Below are 17,909 nucleotides of genomic sequence, written 5' to 3' on the forward strand. Positions count from 1 at the left end.
TTATAATTTAACAGAAGACACTTTTAATAAAGATAAACACACTCAGAATACAAAAACCATTACATTAAAATATAATATACAATGCTGTCATTGAAGCATCACAATACACCAGAAGTATCCAACCAGATAAGATTGACTTTATCCAGACACAACACCTCCACCTCCCTGTATTTTAATCTTCAAATCTTCAGATCAATAAATAAAACGTTCTTTGAAATGGAAAACATTATTAAGATAACCCATATTGTGTGTAGGCAGGGGTCTGACCACGAGTCCTCTCTCCCCCTGGTTTCACGTTACACCAGAATGGTTTCGTTCTGCCTCTCTTGACTCTGAATCACCGGTTGAAGACTGTGTCTGAGTCGATGTGTGAGAATTGGGTCACGTTTGCAGGAAGAACATGCTGATGTGTTACAAGAACAACGACCACTGGTGGAAAAAAAAGTCGCAGCTTGTTTCTCCCCTTGCGAAAAGCCCACAACCATTTGTTATGAAATAGTTAGATCCTGTTTGTGATCATATGATATCACCAAGCTGGCAGCTGGTGGCGTTATGCAGAAATATAGATGAACTTCAGGAAGTCTGAAACATATTGAAAACAAAATCAATCTCTTTAGGTTTTGATGATGTTGGTGGTGGAGGAGTGAAGATTTGGATGCCAAAATGTATTATTCACATCAATTTCATCATTCTTCTCTCTTTTATTGTATTGCTAATTCACATATTTATATATTTTACAAGTAAAAGTGAACATCCTGTTGGGCTTAGTATACAAAGTTTTCAAAACCACAACCTCCACCCTGTGAGTGTCTGATTAACAGCCCAGACCCCACAGTTAATGTTGAGCACCACATACAGATCTTCTTGTTGTTTAGCTTTTTCATATGAATATGTACCGCTCTTTTTATTGTTCTTGAATATAATCGTTTTCTTTGTCTTCATGTTATTAGTCTCTATGTGCTTTGTTTAAAAATTCTGAGAGCTTGCCTATAATAACTATGTGTATTAATTGGTATATGGATTTGCAATAATCAGAGTTCAGCCTGTAATTGTTAATCGTAATTTGTCAGTTGTTGTCTTACCTTCACTATTTACCAACACTATTGCTATATTTGTTTAATACTAAGTGAATTTCCTCTTCCTTTGAATAAAATACTTTTGATCTACTCCAGCTGCTGTAAAAATTAAGATTGTATGTATAATAGAGGTACATTTAGAGTTAACAGTGTGTGTTTCAACCACATGTTAAATAGGTACATTTGTAAATGCAGCTCTGCATTAATTAGCCTGTTAATCATCGGTGGGACGGTCCTGTGATACTGATGTCAAGTCCTAAAAGATGTGAAGAGTTCAAATGGAAGTCATGTTTTTGCCTTCAAAGTAAAAATATTAAATTAATGGGGGGGATGGGTCTGCACTGAAAAGGTAAGATGTTATGGCACAGAATTAAAAATAAATGAGGCAATCCCACAGCAGTGCCAAACAAAAAAGGCTAAATATATTGTTACAAATGCTTTTGTTGCCAAAAATATAAGTTATTTCCAATAAACTGTTATAAGTATCCTCTGTTTAATCCACTCTAAGCTTTTTGTAATTAAATAATAGACTTAGGGTTGCGGTCTATAAACAACAAATAAACATAAAATCAGCAATACAAAAATGCATATTAATATTAATTCTCTTTTTCAATCATCATATGGTTTTCATCGTGAACAACAGCTTGTGAAGGCTTTTAAACTGAAGGTCATGAAAGGAAGTCACATCCCACAGTGGCGACTTTGACCCTAATGTTGTTGCTAATTTGTGCACGCGCAGAGAGAGAGAGAGAGAGAGAGAGAGAGAGAGAAGGATAGATATAGCAGTGCAGAACATGAGAGTGTTTGTAAAGGAAGGAAGCTGCTTTATTTCTCATTTCCACCTCTGTGCGTGTTTCCTATTAATAGCTGAGGCTGATCCATCCAGAGTAACGGGACTGACTGATGTTCTCACTAGGTGGAGCTGACTGAGCCTCCCCTCTCATTCTGGAAACACCATCAGGAGAGAGCAGACAGTGAGGAAGAGGAGGAGGAAGACTGCTGCTGCTGCGGCTGCTGCTGCTGCTGCTGATCCAGGACACCACACACCCTCAGCCATGAATTCGGCCGAGCAGACGGTAACGTGGCTCATCACGCTGGGGGTCCTGGAGTCCCCCAAGAAGAGCATCTCGGACCCAGAGGGTTTCCTCCAGACGTCCCTGCAGGACGGAGCGGTGCTGTGCCGGCTGCTGGAGCGACTCCGACCCGGGACGGTGGACAAAGTGAGTGCATGGAGGGCGGAGGGAGAAAAAAATACACAATAAATACTACAAAATGTGCCTTATTTCTTATGAAAAACAACATGAAAGTATTATAGGTCGAACAAAAACTAAATTAGGCTGCAACTCAATAAATGTAAGGCTCCTGTCAAAAAATTGCTTTCATAAGTGAATATATTATAAGAATAGTTTATTCATAATTTAATATTACTTACTAGGACTTATATTCTTACTAATAATTATATTTCTTGAAACACAGCAGTCTACACTCTATCCTCACCATTACTTTTCCACTTTATTTTTCTTAATTTATTACCTTAACTGTTATTTAATTTAATTTGATGCAATCTATGTCAGTTGCATGCTCATTTGCTTTCATATTCTAAAATATATAAATGTATATATATTGTATGTAGCGACACACAATATATATGACTCCTGTGACAACAAGGGCAAATATGTCTGTAGTAAAGGGAAACAATTATTATATTGAATCTAGACTAATTTTTCTATTTTTTACTATTGTGCAAACTAGCAACTTTATTGTACAGATGTAATATGGGCTCACACAGACACACACACAGACACACACACACACACACACACACACACACACGCCCATGCACACGCACACAAACACACGCACACACACACACAAGCTGGACTATGAACCTGGCGACGTCACATCCTCCTTTGGCTTATCCAACTTCCCCGGGAGATTGTGGATATCAAGTCAAGTTCACCTCAGTTAGTTGCGACTCAATACATAGTGAGGACACGTATATTTCAAAATAAAAGCATAAAACATGTCAGCGTCTCTGGATCGCGTCCTGTGCTCGTTTATTTACATTATTGTCTCTTCCACATCTAGAGACACACCAGTCTACAAACATGTAGGTTTCAACTCCCTGTAATAAAAAGTTGTAATGTGGTTAATGTCGTTTTTGCTCAAATTTAACAACAAAATGATAGAAAACGTCTTTGTTTTTATTTTAATTTGAAGCTTTAAACCGGAAATATTGCTTCTTTCTTTGGCTAGCTTGTCTTAAACAAGCAGCAAGTGGCAGGTGCACAATCAGACCCTGGAGTAAGACTGTTACCGTGCAGAAAACCATCAAAACACCTTGGTTCCCAGTGTAATACTCAGGTTTGCATTCAGTGTTTTGATGCTAATTCAGCCACTTCCGGTGTGTAGTTCTTCCAGGAGCCGAGGAGCGACAGCGACTGTCAGAGGAACATCGGAGAGTTCATTAAGGGCTGCGGCTCTTTCTGTGTGGAGGTGAGCTGACGCCTTTAAAACCTATTGATGAATGTGTTCAACACGTGATGAGGCTCAGGAAACCGACTCCATCACATCTACACCATCACACGTGTTGTTTAAAACCGATTCCACAACTTGTTTATCTCACCTCTTTGACCGGTTTATACCGACGAGAAGTCACGACTAAACATGGCTGTGGTGGGGATTCGTTATCAGTTGTTTCATCGTAATCTGCCATGATTAGTTTTTAAATCATCTCTACCACTTGACCTTCTGTTTACCCATCACTCCAGCTTGTAAACACACGTTTCCTTCTGCTACTTTTACATTAATCAACGTTCCTACAGGGTCCATTCGGGAAAATATTCATTTTATTATAAATGTTGGAAGTCTGCTATAATATAATCATTATAAGTGTTAATGTGTTTATTTATAGACGACTTTTAATCACTGAGATCTGCATATAATTATAACCTGTGGCTCTGATAGAAAGAGGTACAACTTTATTTGTTGAAGAAACATTGTCCTTATATATATATATATATTATTATTATCACAGAATGAAGGGTTTAAAAGCATGAAACCATTGTGTAGTTTCTGTCCTTTAGTTATTGAAAGAGTTAAAATGGAGTTCCCATTAATAACCTTCAGTTCTTGATTCAAACAAGATGCTGTGTTGATGTGCTCGAGAACGAGATGCAGTTCCTTTGTAGTTATGGAAACAAGAGGCAGAGGCTGATCAATAATGCTGCGTTTGTGGGAATCTGTTGAATAATTCTGATGAAATGTTATTTGGATATCACAGCATTCAATTCCCTCTGGTAGGACATGATTATGATGGTGAAATGCACAGATAGTGTTGTTATTGGTGATTATTAGGTTTGTTGGCTCCAGCAGAGTTTTTCGTGTAGTCACTGGACACCAATATTCTGATATTAACCTGATTTTAATACATGACTCATGATGATTCTGAATATTTGAATATTGGTCTTCATTTAAATGTATTCGTTCTGTCAAAAGTCTTTGTTACTTAGATTAAATCTTTGTGGGCAACAATAGATAATCATGCACAGAAGCTGTGAGACAAGTTTGAAATGCTGAACGCAAGATAGAAGTGTTTATCAAAATCATATCTGTGTTGTTATCAGAGTTCAAAAGGACATGTAGGGTGTGTGTGTTTGCACAACAGTAGATCAAACCATTTTATATCCTGCACAACAGAGGGTGTGAAAGGGGGCGACTGAGTACTGTGGTACGAAGTGACACCACATACATACACACACACACGCATACACACACACATTATTGATGTAATTTATGTAAAAAAAACATGGAGTCATAATGAAAAACATCAGATTGTGTAGGCTGCAGACCTTTTTAACAAGGTTTGTCTCCAGAGCTCAAAAATGTAATTGATGAGGAGAAGAGGCTTTGAAAGAACGACTTGAAACTGTGGTAAAGGAGAAATGTAAAAGAGAATGAGAAGATGAAATGGAGGGAGGAGGGGGATGCGCTGATGTAATGCAACACGCCGGGCAGCCAGTGGATATTTCCAATCAGGTTGATTAGAGCCATGTCAGCCATGTTGCTGGAAGCCAAGGCCTCCATTAACCAGCAGCCCGGCTGACATCAGCGCCGTAATTCTCCCAGACTGTCAACGGAACGAGCAGAGGACGAGCCAGACCGGCCGTCCAATGGGAGGAGGACTACATGAGGGACAGTGTGAGCGCAGATGTCTTCTGACTCCACGATTTAACAGAGCTGCACGATTAATCAGAATAACAATCGGCAACATTAACTCGGCTGCTGCGATTAATTAAACCTAAACGGATGGAGATATTGATCCGGTGCATTTAGTGTGCCTCCTCTAAGGCGTTAAAACAAGCGCTCTGTTAGTAGGTAAGCTGTTTGACCAATCACACATGTTTTTTATTGCTATGTATCTTAAGGAAGACACTAACATCATGAAAACAATTACAATTTAAAGATTTGTACGTTTAAAAGATGGTTTATGGATGAGACATCCTGCGTCTTGGGGTCTTTGTTCACTCAAACCCATTACATTCCTCTAGAGATCAATAATCTTCATTCATACAAACGATCTGTGCACTGTAGAGGCGCCTGTCTTTGGTGCTGACTTGCTACATGTCAATCTTAGTGTCAGATTTAAGTATTAATCAAATGTATTGATCGCGGGAGAAGCACAAATAAAACCTGTGCATGCTACAGTAACATATTTCTGCTGCAGGAGAAGAGAGAAGCTTCGAACTGTATGTTGGCTAAGTGCCTGTGTGTGAGCTGTTGCGTCCACGCTGCTCTGACGTTAATCAGGACGCGTGTGTATACATCACGTCCAGTGGATCTTTTCTTAGACGAAGATAGCCTTAAAAAACACTAGTTCTTATTCAGTTTACTTGAAGAAAAGGAGGATTTCTTGTCGTTAACTTAATGTTTGTAAAGTTTCTAATCAGAATATTTCAGTTTAGCCTTTTACGGCTCAGATCGCTGCACCTTCACACTTTGGGAGCATCGAAGTCAGTCAGTGTGTGGAGTACACACAAGATTAGGGGCTTCAGAGGTATTTTGATTATGGCGTGTGTGTGTGTGTGTGTGTGATGGGGAGATTACAAGGGGGGAGCTCAGACTGAGTAATCCTGATCCAGACTCCAGTTGGAGCAGAGATGTGAACCTCCACTAAACTCAGTGTTTCCTCAGTTTTAAGCAGACTAAGTAATTTTCTTATGCATAACACCTTATCTGTTTTTTAAAATGAGACCGCCACAATGGGCCACTGTGGAGACACAGATGGGAACTTAAACAATACGGTTCATGTATAGACACCAAATAAAATAGTGTAAATAGATATTCCAATGTCAGCGAATGGGTTCAGGGTCGTATCACAGGTCAATTCTATATAAAAGGGCTGGTGCCTGATTCCTCTTGCTCCATCACAACATTCTCTGCATGAGATACTTGCGTTTAAATGTCAGAAAGCTTTGTGACGTTGCTCCATGAATTTTTAATGAATGTGTTTACTTGGTCTCTCCTGCCTCGAACCCCTCAACACAGTGTTATCGCTGTTCTAAGACGCATCTCATGTTCTTCATTTGGTTCTCTCTCCTTTAGCCTTTCGAGGTCAGCGACCTCCTGCAGGGGCTGAACTTCACCAAGGTGCTGAACTGCCTGGTTGCCCTGAACAAAGCTACTGAAGGCAAGTTTATTGATGTTTTGTCAATGTGTCAATGTGTGTTTGGTTTGAAGCACACTTTTCTTCTTCGCAGTGCTTTTATTTTGCAGTAAATTGTGCTCTATGAATGTATATTTGAAATGTTTTTAATCCGAAATAATTCTAAAGTGTAAACGCATATCAAGAACTTATCAAGTTCAAGTAATTTTATTTTGATAAAAGCTTTTTAGTTTTAGTATAATGTCCCGTCAGTTTAAGATGTTATAATTATTTTGTAAAACTAGTTAACAACTACTAATCAGGATATTGTGCATTGGCAGATTTAGCTGTTTCTGAGGACAGTGTGTTTGAGTCGAACTCCTCAACATCCAGGATCAAGTCATTTGATTCTCTCAACACTCAGAGTCGCTCCTCCAAACTGCATCAGCCCCAGTACCGCAGCCTGGTGAGTTACCATGACAACTGCAATAACCACTAACAAGTAATGGTAGAAAAAAACACTGACGGGGGTCTGTCTCCTTCCCAGGACATGTCGGAGGGCAGTGGGGGTGTCCAGTCGCTGTTCAAGGCGCGCTTCCCCTTCCAGCAGACGAATGAGGACGAGCTCTCTTTTGGCAAGGGTGACATCATCAGTGTGAGCAGGCAGGAGGATGGGGGCTGGTGGGAAGGCTCGAACAACGGCAAGACCGGATGGTTCCCTAGTAACTATGTGCGGGAGCTGAAAGGAAGTGGTGGGTGAAGCCCTGGTTTATTCCCCCAAATTATATTTCAGAGCAGTGGGGAGAAAATGAGCTGTCTTCTCAGTCTTGGCCCCAGTAGATGGTTTGGTTACTGTTCCTGTTTCTATGTCTCAAGTTAACACCTGGAACATGCACTGGTTTTTTCATCTGCAGCTAATTCAGAACACTGCAAGACAAGATGTTGTTTTTAATGTAAATGCATTGTAAAGATTGAATATAAAGATGGACATCATGACGGCCGACTTTACTCCAGGTCTGTTCTTACTGTTAATAACTTACTGATTAATGAAGTAGACTAATTATCCATGAAACATAGTGTAAGCAGCACAAACATGTGTAGTATTTACTTTGATTCAGATTCTAATCCCATTCATCTCTGGAGTTAATGGCTCCAATATTCAACGACTGACACTTCCCTGTGTCTGATTGTTTTGGTTAGTCTTGCGTCAGGCAGGAAACAAGAAAGGAAGCTCCACAAGCACACAATGACAGGAAGTTCCTGAGGTGCTGTATAGAAAAGAACTTCCTGACTTAAAGCTTCACAACAGCAAACAAGGACCATGCTCCCGACGTACTGAGCAGTAGCAGCACAGGTCATGCAGTGACCATTCAGTGGGACCTGTTTATTTGTGAGATAAAGCTAGTTTCTATCAGGGAGGCTTAGTCTGCATTTGGAAGAAGAAGAAACCTTAGACAAAATAAAGATGAATAGAATATAAAGGTTTCTCCTGTTTTAACTACTTGACCTTCCTGGATCATAGGGGATAAGAGAATAAGGCCTCTTTGTTTTTTTTTAAAACAAGTACAAGTGCAAGTGTTGCAGATTCAACTTCAAATAGCTATTTGCTTTCTTTGCTCTGTCAGAATTGAGATTTAGATGAATAGTCATTACTCCTCTGGATTTCCATTGAAATATCTCCAAAGAGCAATAGTGAACTGAAGGGTATGACTAACACTAACCCATTTTATTTTCTTTATTTTTGTTTCCATCCCTGCCACTGACCTTTTTAAACCCTGCGTCTGTTTTCAGATAAAACGTTAGAAAAGCCAAAGTCTGGGACCCTAAAAAGTCCACCCAAGGGTTTCGACACCACGATCATCAGTAAGACGTACTACAACGTGGTGAGCATCATTCAGTAACCATGTTTGTTTCTGCAACAACTGTTGATTATTATTATTATTGTTATTCCAAATAGTTTTGGGTTAGAACGTAGAGGTTTTGGGCCGAAGGTTTGAAATGCAATGGGAAAGAAATGAGAATTTTTGAAGATGCCATTGACCACAAATTTAAATTAATAATTTCCTGCATGTAGCTCTTAGACTTAGACTGCTGGAGTGAACCCAGTTAATGGATGTGTGTGTCTGGTTTTACAATCAATTATTTTTCATCCACACGTCCAATTAATGATCGTGTAGTTGTTGTCTCTGTGTGTGTGTGTGTACAAGGATGTGTTGATTTGTGGTGGCTGCATGGCAGTACTGCATGTGCCATCTATAAATATGTGGGAGTGCAGCAGATGTAAAGTAGGTTATTGCTTCCATTTCAGTGGTTTCTGGGGCAGCCTTGCCCCAGGGTTGTCTCCTGCCTGTGTGCATGTGTGTTTGTGCATGCATGTGTGCGTGAGTGTTTTTGTGTGGGCGTTTTAATAATGTAACATGCTGCACAGTCACTCTAGACAGTCCATATTCTTTGGTCGAAGTACCTAAGTGTCCCTCAAACACAGACAGACAGACACACACACAGATATGCTAACACACACACACACACACAGACCCTGCCTGAAGTCAATGCTGTTCCCAAACATAAATGAAAGAGGATAAAAATTATAAATATAGAAGTTTTGGTCCTTTTTCTCATAGAGTTTTTCAGAGCTTTAGGACAAAAGCTTTTTTGTCTGTGAATGTTTTCATGCTCTTGACATCAATATAAATTTTCAATTTACAAAATATAGCTTTAATTTCATTTTATGTCAGTGCTGCAGTGGCAGTCTGGCCTTTACAACATCAGTCTAAGATGCTGCAATTCATTAGCAGAAACCTTGTTCCTGTGAGATTCCTGATGCGAGATTAGCCAGTAGAGTAAGGCCCATTATACAGGTACTGTGTTCCAGCTCCCAGAGGATCTGATATCTCCATCCATTAGCCTTTTACAAAATACATCCTCCACCAAAAAAACAAACTGCTCAGATGGATTTCCAGTTGCTAAATTAACTAAAAAGTCAAAGTACACATCAAATGCATCAATCTCAAAGATGTTTCTGTCAGTTTACATAGTTCTTGATACACACATGGTCAAAATGAAATGAAACATTATGATTGACAGCTTCGACGGACTCAGGATAGGCCCATCCCTTGTATCACCACCTTCTGAAGAAATATTAAAAAATTTCCAAATAAGAGTGTGCTAATATTTTTTATGGGAATTGGGATTTTTATGGAAGCTCATATCATTTTACTATCACTGTAAATAAAAATAAAATCTCTATCTCTGTGTGCGTGTGTCAGGTCCTGCAGAACATCCTGGAAGCAGAGACTGAATACTCCAGAGAACTACAGAGTCTCCTGGGCTCATACCTGCGCTCTCTTCACCCAACAGACAGGTCCGGTTATTTTTACCCTTTTCTATTGTTTATTCATCATAGTCGTGTTTTAGAGGCAGTGACACACATGAGCATATCTGTTGAAATACCAATATTGTCTGCCCTATCTTCCCACAATTTAGTGTACATATACATATTCTGTATACCACATCTATACTATATTATACACATATACACATTGCAATATTTATAGTTTATTGTATGAATTCCAGCCATCCTGTTTTCATTTGATCTACAGTATGTAGAATTAATCAAATATGCACTTTTACAAGATCTGAGTGATCTGATTTATTTCTGGCACCATTTAATAATTAGAGTTCCTCTCAAGTATAATGATAAATATCTTTCTGATGTGGCTGCAGTTGACTTGATATCTTAATGCTAAATCGGTTATTCCACAAAAGATTTAATTCAAATGCAGAAATTTGTCAATATACGAATTAATCAGGATTACTCACAGAAGATGTTTGAATTATGAAAGATGACCCTCCTCTCTTCCTCTCTTCCTCCTGTGCCGTGTAGACTCAGCAGCATCGACATTGGTCACATTCAAGGAAATCTGGAGGAGATCTCGACCTTCCAGCAGATGTTGGTTCAGTCCTTAGAGGAGCACACAAAGTGAGTACATCCCTCTCATCTGTATGCCTTATCTGATTATTTGTTCTCGATTTGAAAATTATGGATTTGAGAATAACCAGCAGATTGAAAATAGTCAGAATAATCTTTGTTTCTTACTTAGATGCGTCACTGACCACAGTGTGACTCAGGCACCACTATTAGGTTTTCCTTCTACCCTGCAGATGTGTTTCATCCTGTTAAACTAATAATGCATCCCTCCAGGTTCACATCAAAACAAAGCAGCACAGACCGTAGACGGCCTAAGGGAAGCATCATGTAGTCAGTGTAGTGACAGAGACATCTAGTGGGGGACTGAAGTAGCAGTCTTATTTGCCGAGGCAGTGCAGCATCAGGCACGATCAGTTTCATGTCACTGTCCTTAAATATGTCATGCAACTTTGTGTATTCTGTATGTGTGATTAAATGGCAGCAGAAGCAGCTTCTTGTCTAATTTTGACATGTCATGTGTGTGTAGACTCCCAGAGAGCCAACAGAAGATCGGGGGGTTCTTCCTAAGTCTGATTCCCCAGATGAAGATCCTCTACGTGGCCTACTGCTCCAGCCACCCATCTGCTGTCAATGTGCTCACACAACACAGGTACAGTCAGAGAATGAGTGAGAACTGTGTGTGCACGTTTAGAAACCACGAGACAAAGACAGGAAACATAAATGTAAGTGTGATATGTGACAGTGAGGCGCTCGGGGAGTACATGGAGTCAAAGGGGGCGTCCACTCCAGGGATCCTGACTCTGACCACGAGTCTGAGTAAACCCTTCACCAGACTGCAGAGATACCCGACGCTGCTGAAAGAACTGGACCGACACATGGAGGTAAGTCCGCCAGTGTCTATTCAGATGAACCAACAAGCAAAGTTGGCAAGATTCAGATGATATTAAGTAGCACAACAATGACCATGATCTGATCTCCATGCATGTATACAAACATATTCTGTTCTGTTCTATGTTTTATGTTTTTTTGATTTTTTGTCTTTATCGCAGGACCAACACCCTGACAGAGCTGAACTCCATGCTTCAATGGCGGCCTTCAAAACCCTTTCAGTAAGACACACACTGAGAAGAGCTTATCACACCATTCAGTTAAACCTGTAGCTGTAGTTTTGTTTTCTCCATATTTCTCACTACCACCTGTTGTACCACTATTCTAGCACATCAGTGATATTGAAAGAGCCAAAACAAGAGCTTTTGCTCAAGTAAATCCACTTCCTGACTTGTGTGTGCATTTGTACCAACTAACAAAAATGAACGTAAAGTATCTCGAAAAGTTGTTGTTCGTTTGTATGATACTTTGTGTGTGTGTGTGTTCAGGCTCAGTGTCAGGAGGTGAGGAAGAGGAAGGAACTGGAGTTGCAGATTTTAACTGAGCCAATCAGAAACTGGGAGGGCGATGACATCAGAACCCTCGGCCCCGTCCAGCACATGTCTCAGGCCAAGGTCCACACGCAGAACTGTCAGGTACCGTCAGAAAACCTGAACAGCTTTATCCATCTGAAACACAATAGTTTGCTCTTTCAGCTGGTTTTGTTTAATTACTTTACCTCAGGCTATTGTATTGTTTCGACTCTGTTCATGCAGTGTGTCCTTTTTGTTTTTCAGGAGTCAAACGAACGCTACCTCGTCCTCTTCCCTCACACACTGCTCGTTCTATCTGCCAGCATGAGAATGAGTGGATTCATCTATCAGGTGCGTTTCACATGAGATTAAACTTAAACCCTCAATTTATCTAAATCTCTGGTCAACTTATCAACCCTGTGTTTCTGCGTAGGGGAGGATGCCACTGTCAGGGATGCTCATCTCCAGAATAGAGGACGGAGACAACCTGAAGAACGCTTTTGAAATATCGGGTCAGCCCTCTCTCTTTTACCTCGTGGACATTTCAGATTTGTCATTGCATTCGATACCTGTGAGGATCTAGGTTGAATTGGATCTCACGCTCAAGTTATAGCTTACATTTTGTTGATAATATTACACATGTTTCTGTTTGTCTTGCAGGTGCTCAGAGTGAGCGGATGCAGGTGGCGTGTAACACTCAGCAGGCACTACAGGAATGGCTGGACCTTCTCACCAAACACACACACACTCCAGCCGCACACGCACACAAGCATCAGTCCGTCTGTCACACAGTAAGTGCCTTGTTCATTACTCGATCCTCATCCACTTCTTTACCCGCCTGCTCCTCTCTTTAACGTGTCCTTGCCGCCTCCCAGTTGCCGTCCCACACGGTCACTCCCACCAGACACTCTGAATCCCGTGGAGGGAGCAGCGGACACACCTACCACACCCTTCCCCATCCCGCCTCATACGGGACGCCTCACGGAAGCAACCCAATGTGGGGGCCCCTTGAGCCACCGAGCACCCCCAAACCCTGGAGCCTGAGCTGCCTTCGCCCTGCGCCTCCGCTTCGGCCGTGCGCTGCTCTCTGCATCAAGGAGGTGCTGTTCAATGACACTTTAAAATAAGTCAGGACACCTCTCCTTAATATTCATTTGCTTGAAATAACACAATGTAAATGTTCTGGAGTTGTGTGTGAATGTTAACATTCCAATCACTTTTTTTCCCTAGGATATGAGCAAAAGTCCTAAAAACATGAAGAAGCTGCTCCCGAAGAGGAAGCCAGAAAGGAAACCTTCAGAAGAGGACTTCACTGTCAGAAAGAGTAAGTTTATAACTGCAGTTCTAAAGGCAGTGTTATGCACGAGCGGTGCGTCCTCACTCGTCCTCACTCGTCCTCACTCGTCCTCCTGTCCCGTCCTTGTCTTTCAGGCACCGCAGCTCTAGAGGAGGACGCTCAGATACTGAAAGTTATCGAGGCGTACTGCACCAGCGCCAAGACACGACAGACTCTCAACTCCAGTAAGCGAACACACACACACACCATTATCACTTGCACATTGTCACACAGTGCTAGCTACTGTGTGTTATTTCTGACACTGTTTGTTCTCTGCTCTCTCCTAACAATGTTTTTCTCTCTCCTCTCTTTCATGTCTTCCCTTCATCCTTCATTGTTTTTTAATTAACTCCTTTATCCTTGCTGTCTTGTATCTCCCTTTTTTGTTTCTGAATTTTATTCAATTTTAATATTTTCATCCCACACAAACTGCTTTGCTTTAATTTATTTCTGGTTTAAATCCCTTTTTTATGTTCTTACATAAATTCTGCCTTGTTTCAATATGGTTTACCTTAAAAAAAAAATCCTTTATACTATATGGTTTATATTCCTCCGCTCATCTCATCCCCCAACCTTTAAATTTGGTTTGTTCCAAACTCCCGTCTTCTGCTGGTGACTTAATGGCACAGCTTGGCAAGGGACTGACCTCATGCACAACCATGTACTCGCTGACACCAGCCTCACCATTGCTGGTTTGCCTGGCAGCCTGCCATGTTCCGACCAATCAGAGGACTCGGATTATGAAAGTATCTGGACAGCCCCAAGTTTTAGGACTGCCTCGTTTTCTCGTAAGACATATTGAAGAAGCAGCTAGCGTCCACCTAGAGATAGATGTGTATCCGTGTATATCAGCCAAAACATCTCACCTGCTGTGTGTGTGTCTGTCTCTGTACCTGTGCATCGGTTGTAGCTGTGTTTGTGCATTCCCATCAGTATAGCTTCAGGAAGCGTATACTTCATTTTACTGTATACTTTACTCCTCTAATAGTAATCTAATGTAAACGACTTGGAATGATGAAGTATATTTGTGTGGATATTTACATATTTGTCTATTTGTCGTGTTGTGTGTGACGCAGGGTTGATAACTTATGCTGTCGCCATTGTTTCAATCAGGCTCCAGCAGGAAGGACGTTCAAATGTTGTTCCCAGAGGAGGAGAAGATCATAGTGGAGGAAACCAGGAGCAACGGACAGACTGTGGTGGAGGAGAGGTGCTGAAAATACAAAAACTACATAATATGTGAATACAGACATAGTGAATGGAAAATTCGAGGTTGCCATAAAATGTATTGGAACATATCAATTTCTCTATGAAAAAGGAAACATATGAAACGCTAACAAGTTATAAATATGATTATATGGATTTAGGAAATGAGGAAAGTGTCAGTAGATCAGATGTAAAGTAGATCACAGTAAATCAGAGCTGTTGTGTTCCTGCAGGAGTTTGGTGGACACTGTGTACAGCCTCAAGGATGAAGTTCAGGAACTCAAACAGGTGAGTCTGCAGTTTTAGTTCACTACTAACCTGATTATTACTAAACTTACATTTATAGTTGTGTGGTAAGAAGTCATTTGGGTGTTTTTAAGTCAAGTGGGAAACCAATTTTTCCTTTTCCTTGATGGATCATGCTTGTTTCTCCTCTCTCTCATCCATCCACTTTCCCCTCCTCTTTGTTTTTTCTACAGGACAATAAGAGGATGAAGAGGACGCTGGAGGAGGAGCAGCGAGCGAGGAAGGAGATGGAGAGGGTCATCAGGAGGGTTCTGAAGAGCATGGACGACCCAACCTGGGACGAGACAAACCTCTGAGAGCTATGTGGATCCAAACATCACGGACAGGATGTGACTTTAAATGACCGAATGGCCTGAGTGAAGTGTTGTTCAACCTGTGTGGACACAAACGGCCAACACTCCATTGTGTTATACGACATGTCTTCACCGTTTCCATGTCAACCCTCACAATTCCCTGCATACGACACTCTGGACCAAGAGACGATGCCTGCCGCCCATCAGCAAAGCCATCACATCTGACTTTAAAGTTGTGAAGCCAAAATAGCTGGTAGGCATGATGACCTCACTTCCTGTCATGCTCCTTTCCACTTACTTTAAGCCTTTGGAGCGCTGACACAAAAATCTCTAGATCTTTTACTAGGTATAAAATTTCAACATTGCCAGGAAAGTATTTTATTAACTGACCTGGTGCATGAATTAGAACGATACATGAGTTTATATATTTCATAAAAACTAAACAGACATTTTTGACTGGCAGCGACTTACTCACAAATACAAATGTTAAAGAAACATTTACAAAGATGCTTATAAATTATTTGTGATACACAAATTTTTTTTTTTTTTTAAGCTAAACCTTAAATTACCAGCACTTATATGTGGCCTCATATTTTACAGGATGACATGAAAGTCCTCAGTCTGATGTGAATTAATTCAATTAATTGAATTGAAGATGATATAATGTGAGTTTATCCAATCAAAAACAACTTATTGTCAAAACGGAAGTTGGAGGGAGATTTTCTCAGGAATCAACCATCAGGGAGTTTCAGCTTCCACTCAGCTTCCATTTCAGATTTCATGGAGAAGGCAATATCTTAAGGTAAAATAAATGTGTTTGAGCTAAATGAGCTGCAAGAACCAGTTTCATCAGACTCATCACAACAAGAAGACAGATGCTGAACTTTCAGAATCACCCCTGTGTGTGAATTTGAGAAAGCTTACAACGTAAACCCTGTTAAATGTTATACATCTGCCAAAAGCTGCAGTTAAATGCGTGAGAATGCGTGAGAATAACAGAAACATCATTGCAACCATTTTGCAGTTAATTTAGAAAAACTAGGCAGAATCTTGTCTACCAGCAGTATGTTTTATATTCCTACCAAATATCACTTTTCTTTATGACTTGAAATATGTAAGCTCATATTGTGAAAAATGAACCTTAGCATCGCCTCAAATAGTCCTTGCACTGCTCAACACTTGACTATATCTGGATATAGTGCCACATATTTTGGAGCTTTTTATCATTTGTCAAACACAAGCTGTTATGGAAACTGTTTGAAAAACGAAGTGTATTTTAAGCATGACTACCTAAAATCACAGAAAATCTTTTTGGAGAAAAACATACTTAACATACAACTAGATATTTTAGTTTGGTCCACGTCTCATCCACTTACATGGAGGAGGATGGGTTTATGACCTATACTGACGGCGGCAATGAGGGTAAAGACGGTTTGGCGTCACTTTTAGGGTCTAGTCATGATGCCGATCTTTATACACAGACTGAACCTGGAAATGTAAATAATGAAAGAACATTTCAAAACAATGTGGGAGCCATTAGAAGCAAGTGATGACATTTCAGAGAGCTGTGCGCAACACCATCAATGCAATCGTTCCTTATTTTATTAGAAATATTGAGAATTTTGAGTTTCCTGTGCCTTTTGAAGATGAAGTAAATCTGGGGACCCACTGTCATTCCTCCATGCTCCCAACTGTCTGAGACCTGTTTAAAGTAAGAGCTTTGGAAATTAGCAAGAACTTGAAATATACGATTGACCAAAAAAAGTCATCAGGTAGCAATATTAACAAATATTACATATTTAGTCGCTGATTCTGAGGCGAGCAGATTGATTTAACACTTCAGGAATCATTTGAATTGCACTGAACTGATTCAGAGCCATTGAATTTCCCAGTAAGAGTCCAGCCGTCAGAGAAACGATGTTCAGACACCATCGCAGTCTTCAGGAGCTTTAGTGTGTCTGCTCAATGATCTTTTTGTTTCAAGACCAAAGTCCAAGCAATACAACACTGGAAATATATTGTTTCTTTGTTTTTGTATGATTTTTACAAGGTTGAAAAGAAACTTAGTGTAGCACGATTTCTTATTTTTATATTTGTGATTGTGTTTTTACTCTTTAACGGCTGGTTTTGATTTGTAAGACTTTTTATTTTCTACTTGGACCTTTGTGTTTTCTCCCGAGCGTCAGTAAACTGATGAGGCTTTCAGCTTTAAGACTTCACCCGCAAAATGAACTGAATGAGAACTACACTAATTGAAGCCATGTAATGCAATATGCCAATTTTTGACTATAAATTATGTATTTAACTGAAGTAACTGACTTAAATGTATTGTGTCTTCAAGCAGTTGTTACTGTGAGAAGAATCATAACCTCCTCTATTTATTTCACCCATTTGTCTGAATAAAATATTCAATCAGACTCATGTCTCTAGTAGAGCTTCATCCATTGCATAAAAAAGGTAACACAGATTTATATTCATTGACATGTCTCCTCTTCCTCAAAAAGGGGAAACAGCGCCCCTCTGGGTCCTGACGATAGATTCCTGTCAGCCTGGGTGTGTGGTCACAGAGGGGTACTGCCGGCTGGAGCTACGCCGGTTGACGCACGTGTCTCTTGATTATATACAGTCTATGCTCTTGATGAGGATTTAATGTCGCAGCTGCGGAAGTTTAGAGCGAACACGAAGAGAAACGAGAAGCTAGAACTCCCGAAAAACGACAG

General features: G+C 40.3%; 1 protein-coding gene across 2 annotated transcripts; it reads left to right on the forward strand.

Moving 5' to 3' along the window:
- The first annotated feature begins 1,890 nt into the window (after window positions 1-1,890).
- On the forward strand, window positions 1,891-17,608 carry arhgef7b (Rho guanine nucleotide exchange factor (GEF) 7b). 2 transcript variants are annotated; one of them, XM_062381000.1, is made up of 22 exons: window positions 1,891-2,296; window positions 3,489-3,572; window positions 6,681-6,765; window positions 7,062-7,186; window positions 7,268-7,472; window positions 8,512-8,603; window positions 9,987-10,081; window positions 10,604-10,699; window positions 11,175-11,297; window positions 11,391-11,529; window positions 11,698-11,757; window positions 12,025-12,171; window positions 12,313-12,399; window positions 12,482-12,560; window positions 12,709-12,839; window positions 12,924-13,148; window positions 13,279-13,372; window positions 13,480-13,569; window positions 14,014-14,172; window positions 14,498-14,594; window positions 14,824-14,878; window positions 15,070-17,608. In XM_062381000.1, exons 1-22 carry the CDS (start codon window positions 2,132-2,134, stop codon window positions 15,190-15,192), a joined length of 2,556 nt encoding a protein of 851 aa, XP_062236984.1. In that variant the 5' UTR covers window positions 1,891-2,131; the 3' UTR covers window positions 15,193-17,608. The 2 variants fall into 2 exon arrangements, with proteins under 2 accessions (XP_062236984.1, XP_062236985.1); XM_062381001.1 differs by lacking the exon at window positions 14,014-14,172.
- The last annotated feature ends 301 nt before the right edge of the window (window positions 17,609-17,909 follow it).

Source organism: Platichthys flesus, chromosome 22 (genome assembly GCF_949316205.1).
Source record: "Platichthys flesus chromosome 22, fPlaFle2.1, whole genome shotgun sequence".
Lineage (NCBI taxonomy): Eukaryota > Metazoa > Chordata > Actinopteri > Pleuronectiformes > Pleuronectidae > Platichthys > Platichthys flesus.

Bases quoted from the DNA above. Each gene is read 5' to 3' on its own strand.
- arhgef7b (XM_062381000.1), top strand. From the start codon at position 2,132: ATGAATTCGGCCGAGCAGACGGTAACGTGGCTCATCACGCTGGGGGTC. The intron at 12,400-12,481 runs GTGCGTTTCACA...GTTTCTGCGTAG, and splicing joins TGAGTGGATTCATCTATCAG to GGGAGGATGCCACTGTCAGG. The intron at 14,173-14,497 runs GTAAGACATATT...TGTTTCAATCAG, and splicing joins TAGGACTGCCTCGTTTTCTC to GCTCCAGCAGGAAGGACGTT.